Source organism: Gracilinanus agilis, chromosome 1 (assembly GCF_016433145.1).
Source record: "Gracilinanus agilis isolate LMUSP501 chromosome 1, AgileGrace, whole genome shotgun sequence".
NCBI classification, from domain to species: Eukaryota; Metazoa; Chordata; class Mammalia; order Didelphimorphia; family Didelphidae; genus Gracilinanus; species Gracilinanus agilis.
In genome coordinates this window covers 579424175-579430174 of record NC_058130.1, presented here as the reverse complement: position 1 = coordinate 579430174, position 6000 = coordinate 579424175, and the positions used below count along the sequence as shown (strand labels likewise).

The following is a 6000-nucleotide window of genomic DNA, read 5'->3' as shown; positions in this document are numbered from 1 at the left end:
GACACGCGAGCTCATGGGTGTACAGTAGTCCCAGTGTATTAAACTAATTGCTTCTACCAGTGTGGATAAGCATGTGTTCTACACTCTGCAGCTAACCTTTAAGGTGTCGGGAGACCCTGACAAGTTTAATTACCTGCCAGGCTCACACTGTCAGAGGGACTGAGCTTGGCCTCATGTTCCTATGTCTGCCCTCAGCAGCACACCCTGCTGACGTTCAGATGAGAGGAAAAAAAATTCACAATGAGAGACAAGACATCATCTCTCCAGTTCCAGCATGTGAAGCTTGTAGGTACATATCAAGCATTGTTTCAATGAATGCTCCAGAACAAGTTAGGAGGTTTCATTTAAAATTTTTATTTAGCAGCACAGACATGAAAAAACAAAGGAGTTACTCTGGTTAAGTTCAATAGTCTGTCTATTATTTAAAGATAGGAAGGTCCGATTGCCAAAATCTTGAAGAAAAATAATGACACAGCTGCACTGCAGCAAGATAATGAGATGTTGTTAACAAAAGCCAAGGTGACTACCTTAATTGCTTCTAAAATTATTCAATATTTCCCTTATAAAATACATACATTAGGTGAGTCAGCTAAAAAAAGGAAGACATAGATAAGTAATAAATATTCACAAACTTAAAGCAATCTGTTGTTTGAAACATCAAGTCCTATTATTGAAGAGAGTTCACCAATTAAATAACATTTCTTTTAGAAGTCTTAGTTATTAGGGATTTTTAACCTGGGGTTCAGGAATAGATTTCAGAGGGTCTGTGAACTTAGATGGGAAAACAATCTTATTTTTCACTAACCTTTATATTCATTTGGAATAAAAAGCTATTCTGTAGCAACTTGGGAAATGGCCCAACTTGGACAAGGATATGTAAATTCAGAGCCCCTTGGTAGAGCTTAGGAAAACAAATATTTAAGACATCCTTATGTCTCCAAGTGGTTCCAGTTTTATAAAACAGAGCAATATGTATAGTGAAGGCAGATCTTCAAAGCTTTTGTAGGTACTTGTTTATATGGAAGAAAAAGAAAAAAAAAACAAGGCCTCTACTGAAGAGACTACTAATGAAAAATGGTCCAGGGACCAGCTTTCCAATCAGATGACACTCTCCGAGAAAGGGCGAATTAAGTATATGGCTCAGTTGAGTTGAGATACTTCATAGAGGTATGCACCCAGCATTTTAGTGCCTTCTATGTAGTTATGCCTAAAGAAAAATAGGAGAGGGTTATCAAATTGGCTACTGTCATAAGATTTAATAGCCATATGGCTGCTGAGCACACATTTGTATTTTACTTCTGAGGTCAGCAAACCTTTTCAAATATGCCAACAATACACAAAAAAGAATCAGGGAAACTTTTGATGAGTGGCAGGAGTAAGAGAGAGGCAAAAAAGAAAGCCTAGGCTAAGTTCTGTATGTAAAAAACCAACTTCTTTCTCTTCTCCACGGAACCCAAATTTGTCCTCCAATCACCTCACTGTTTTATCAACCAACAGAGGATGAAAGAAAGAAATGGTAGGAAGCAACCTCAGTTGGTTAGAGAACCTAAAGTATCTTGCTATTTCCCCTCTCCTCAAAAGTTGTACGAGGGAGAGCAGGGAATTAAAAAAAGGTCTTGACTTCCATAAAGGCTTGTCTACTCTACACCAGCAAATTATATAAGAGGTTTCTAGAGGCTAGCAAACTAAATGCAGCTATTCAGAACAGCTCCACAATAATAATAAATGGCATTACAATCAATCTAGAATTTGGGGGAAAGGATATTTATTTAACTCTTCTTGGACCAACACTAATACTGCTAATGGCAGCCTGGCTTAAGAGCCAACATCTACCCAAGGGTGTTACTCTAAATAAGCAGGCCTACAGATTTTCTAAATCTATACCACAGGAATATCATGGAGAAAATCTTAATATGTAATCAGCAGTTCCTAGACCTCTTTGGGCTTACCTGTTGAGTTTTTCATTCTGTGAATGAGCGCCATCATCCGAGGACCCAACAGGAAGCAGCATTACATTTTTACCTGTTGCCTCCTGGAAGGTCAAGGTCACAGGAATACTGCCCCCTTCCCTGGTCAAGTCTGGCTCAACACCAAAAACTGGGAAGAATGTGGAAAAACAGTTAAAAGCCTATTTTAAAAGAAAACAAAAAATTTTGTTGCTAATGTTGATTTCTGTAACCCAAGTTGTAAAATTTTAATCCCTGTATTTTGGGCCAGTGCTGCAAGAGCAGTGAAGTGTGAAACACTAGGAGGTAAGTGCAGGGTTTGGGGGAAGGGAGATGGCAAACATTTCCAGGAGTGACTGGTGAGTTACATAAGAATGTATACATACACTCTTCCCTGGCTAAGAACCCTGGCCACCAGGGCCTGAGAGAATGACCTTGTGGAGGTTTGGGTGAAAAACAAAGAAAACCCTCTTTTAAAAAATCAAGAACATTTTTCTGTATTGCTGGAAAGAGTTCTCAAGCTGAAGATAGCATGAATTTTTCAAAACACCAAAGAAAGAAGTAATGTGATGTAACACTTAGTTACCTAACTGTAGCATAGTGGATAGGAGATTGGCCTTAGAATAAGAAGGTATGGGTTCAAGTCATACCCCTCAGTGTTACAGATAATGCTCTAAGACCATAAATTGAAGGTCTTCATTGAGAGAAGGCATTTCCTGAAATAGTTCTATAAAGAAGGAAAATCTATTTGGATCCACCTAAATCCTGCTCAGGATGATAAGGGCAGAGGCCTTTTAGGGATGACTAAGCTACAAAGCCAACACCTGCAGCTTGATTCTGGATCTGCCAGGGGCATTTCCTTCCACTGGGTTCAAAGAATTATGTCAATCTGTCCCACTGATGGCCTGATAGTACCTTGAGCCCAAACAAGCTCAGAGTCTAAGGAAGTATGTCTGACCTCTTTTCAGGGCTTTTCTCCCAGCCATGTAATGAGGATGATTGAAGTCAGACACCCAGGGTTTTCCACCATGGCCCATATACGCCTTGAACTTGTTGGGACTCTTCAGCTCAGCAAACTTTGCATTCAAGTAACTTACAACCTTTTGTACAAATAAACAAAAAACAAACAATTGACCATAAATGTCACACTAACTGACTGACAATTAACAAACACTGAGTATTAAACTGCTTACTCAATATTGTTCTTTACAGATATCAATAATGAATGAATCTAACTAAATTATCAAGATAATTTCACTGCAGGGCAAAACAATAGTAAATTTTAGTTACTACAAAGGAACAAATAATACTGACACCTAGAATGGATGACTATATTAGCTTAAAGTGATATTCATTTTCATACTTTAAATGATGATGTGCATTCTAAGTTAGAACAAAAAAAGCAATGTTTCCTTATACTCATTTTTATGGTGAACCAAGGCCAAAGGTCTTATTTAATTTAAACTAAGATTTCCAGAACATCTAAAAGAGTGTATGTAGGTGATTCATTCACCCATTTATTAAGCATTTACTATGTGCAAAGTACTAGAGATGATAATTAGCCTTAGGCCACAACATTAGTTCTAAGCAGATTCACTCCTCAAAAGACTTACATCTTCTCTCCTCATGAAACCTGCAACCATCCATCACAAATCCTTTTGCTTCATTTTCTACCAAACAGAATTTACAAAATATTCGTTTTGTGTGTAATGAAATTTCACCAAAACAAAAAATCTGTTAGAGAAGAACATATATTTGGGAGCTCTAAATCTTCACTACAAACTGAGGTGCATTTCAGCAATACTGGTAGAAACTTTACTTCAGCAATATAAGTCCACAGTATTGACCATACCTTATTTGAATAATTATTTTTATATGCTTTATGTGTAAGAACACATATTATTTTATAACTCTTCATTTTGTACAGTACCTTAATATAGTGCTAATATTTGGTAGTTTATTAACATCTATCATTTACTTACTCATTTGGCTTGATATTCATGACCTGTTCCCAATTTATTTCTAACAACTGAGTTTAGAGAAATTAAAGATTAGGACCCTGCAGGCTTATGCTTAAAGAAATTCACATGGGCAAACTTTATAATAAATTGCAATTCTGACTATCAGAAAGCTGGATAACTGTTGTTCCATGGCAGACCCCATCCCAAAATACCTGTTTTTCAACAACCTCAGGTACCATATTTGGCACCAATCTTATTGAGAATTTGCCAGTCACTTTCCTAGGAATCACAGTTTTAGCTCCTGCTCCAGAGAATGCTCCTTCAATTCCATGGAGAGAGAGGGATGGGTATCTCCATCTATGCATTAAGATATCTTCCTGTAGGAGAAAGATGATATCTTTAATGAGATTAAGGAAAGTAAAACCAATTCACGTGTTGTTTTCAAATGCCAATGATAAGAAGAGCTAGTCATTTGCTTCTGAGACTGGAAATGAAGATCAGACACCTATAGGTACATTAGATAGGTACATTAAGCCTTAGTTCACTTGATAAATCTGAATCCAGGGGCCTCCCTCTCATGAGACCTTTGAGCCAGATTTGCAACAATTACCATCTAAGAGTTGTGTAGTTACTGTATGACTACACAATTCAGAACAAGCAATGTGGGTCTTCTTTTACAACATGAAGAACATGAAAATGTGTGTTGCATGATAGCACATGTATAACCTATATCATATTACCTGCTGTCTTGGGAAGAGAGAAGGGAGGAAGAGAACATGGATTGCAAAATGTCAGAAGATTTTGTGTAATAGAAGCAGAGTGAACATGGATAAAAAGTTGGCCTCAGAACCAGGGAGACCTACATCCCAGCCTGCCTCTGACACGTACTATTCTGTCTTGGAACCAATACATAGTATTAATTCTAAGATAAATGTTTTTAAGAAAACCCAACAAACAGAAAAAGCCCCATCAAACATCAGACTGGAGACTCATTCACTTGAGTGAGATCACGAAGCCCCTTCTGACTCAGCAGTGCTGATTGATACACACAAATTGAAGTCCTGAGGAAAGAGGAGATCAATCAGAACAATGGGGGCCATGGGCTAACTGGGATACAGGACAACTCAGAGGCCAAGTGACTTACTTATTCATGGCTACTGGCTAGTGAGTGTCAGAGGCAGGCTCTGAGAAACCACTTGCCACCTGAACACTTGTCCTGGAAGCAAGAACACAGCACTGTGTGTGGAAGAGAAGCTGCTGAAGACAGCGCCATAGGCACATCCTGTCAAAAAGGCTGAGATTGATTACATCCATTTTCTCTACTTATCTTCTGTGATTCAAGCAGTCCTGGTAGAAATCCTTTTTCCCCCAGCTATCTTTTCTTTTTGACAGTCACAAACATAGCATGTACTAAAGGTCAGGTCTCAAGATCTGATGGACAATTGCGTTTGTGTCAACAGAGACAGTGTCAGCATAATACTCTAAACCCATACCTTTGAGTCATGCAGAAGTTTCTTTGCTCCTACATCTTTTGCATATTCTTCCAAATCAAAGTCAATCTTCTGATATGACGAGAGCTCCTCATCACTAAGAGGAGCCACTGCTTCATTAATACCAGGAATAAGAATGTGTCCCTTTCTGTCCACCAAGCAGCCTGGAGAAAAATGACACAATATTAAAAACTCTCCATAAACATCCAGTACTTTACCATAGTCAGACAATTATTAAATGTACTAACTTGAGTACCCCACTCTGTAGGTTTTCTCATGCCGCCGTGGCACAAAGGCAAACCTGAATTTTTTGAATTTGGCCATGCCAAAGGAGCACAAACTCTGGGGACAGTTCCAAACACAATGGAAAGATTGTGAGCATGACATAGAATGGTCTAGCCTTGCTGTGTTCGGAAATACTAATTTCCAAAAAGTCGACCACAAATGATCTATTTTGACCCCAGCAACTCATAAAAGAGGGCAGCTAAATAGTGCAGTAGATAGAGTGCTGAGTCTGGAGTTAGGAGGATTCATTTTCATGAGTTCAAATATGGCTTCAGACACTTATTAGCTGTTACCCAGGTCAAGTCACTTCACCCTGTT

At 38.5% G+C, this 6000-nt stretch overlaps 1 protein-coding gene across 1 annotated transcript in view; it reads right to left on the bottom strand.

Moving 5' to 3' along the window:
* Positions 1–334: 334 nt before the first annotated feature.
* CNDP2 (carnosine dipeptidase 2) overlaps positions 335–6000 on the bottom strand; it is a 29860-nt gene continuing 24194 nt past the window's right edge. The window contains exons 8-12 of the mRNA XM_044658102.1: positions 5401–5561; positions 4120–4284; positions 2905–3046; positions 1950–2097; positions 335–1207 (exon numbers count right to left, since the gene is read on the bottom strand). Coding sequence (XP_044514037.1) covers positions 1141–1207; positions 1950–2097; positions 2905–3046; positions 4120–4284; positions 5401–5561 — 683 coding nt within the window. The 3' untranslated portion in view covers positions 335–1140. The remainder of the gene's footprint in view (positions 1208–1949; positions 2098–2904; positions 3047–4119; positions 4285–5400; positions 5562–6000) is intronic.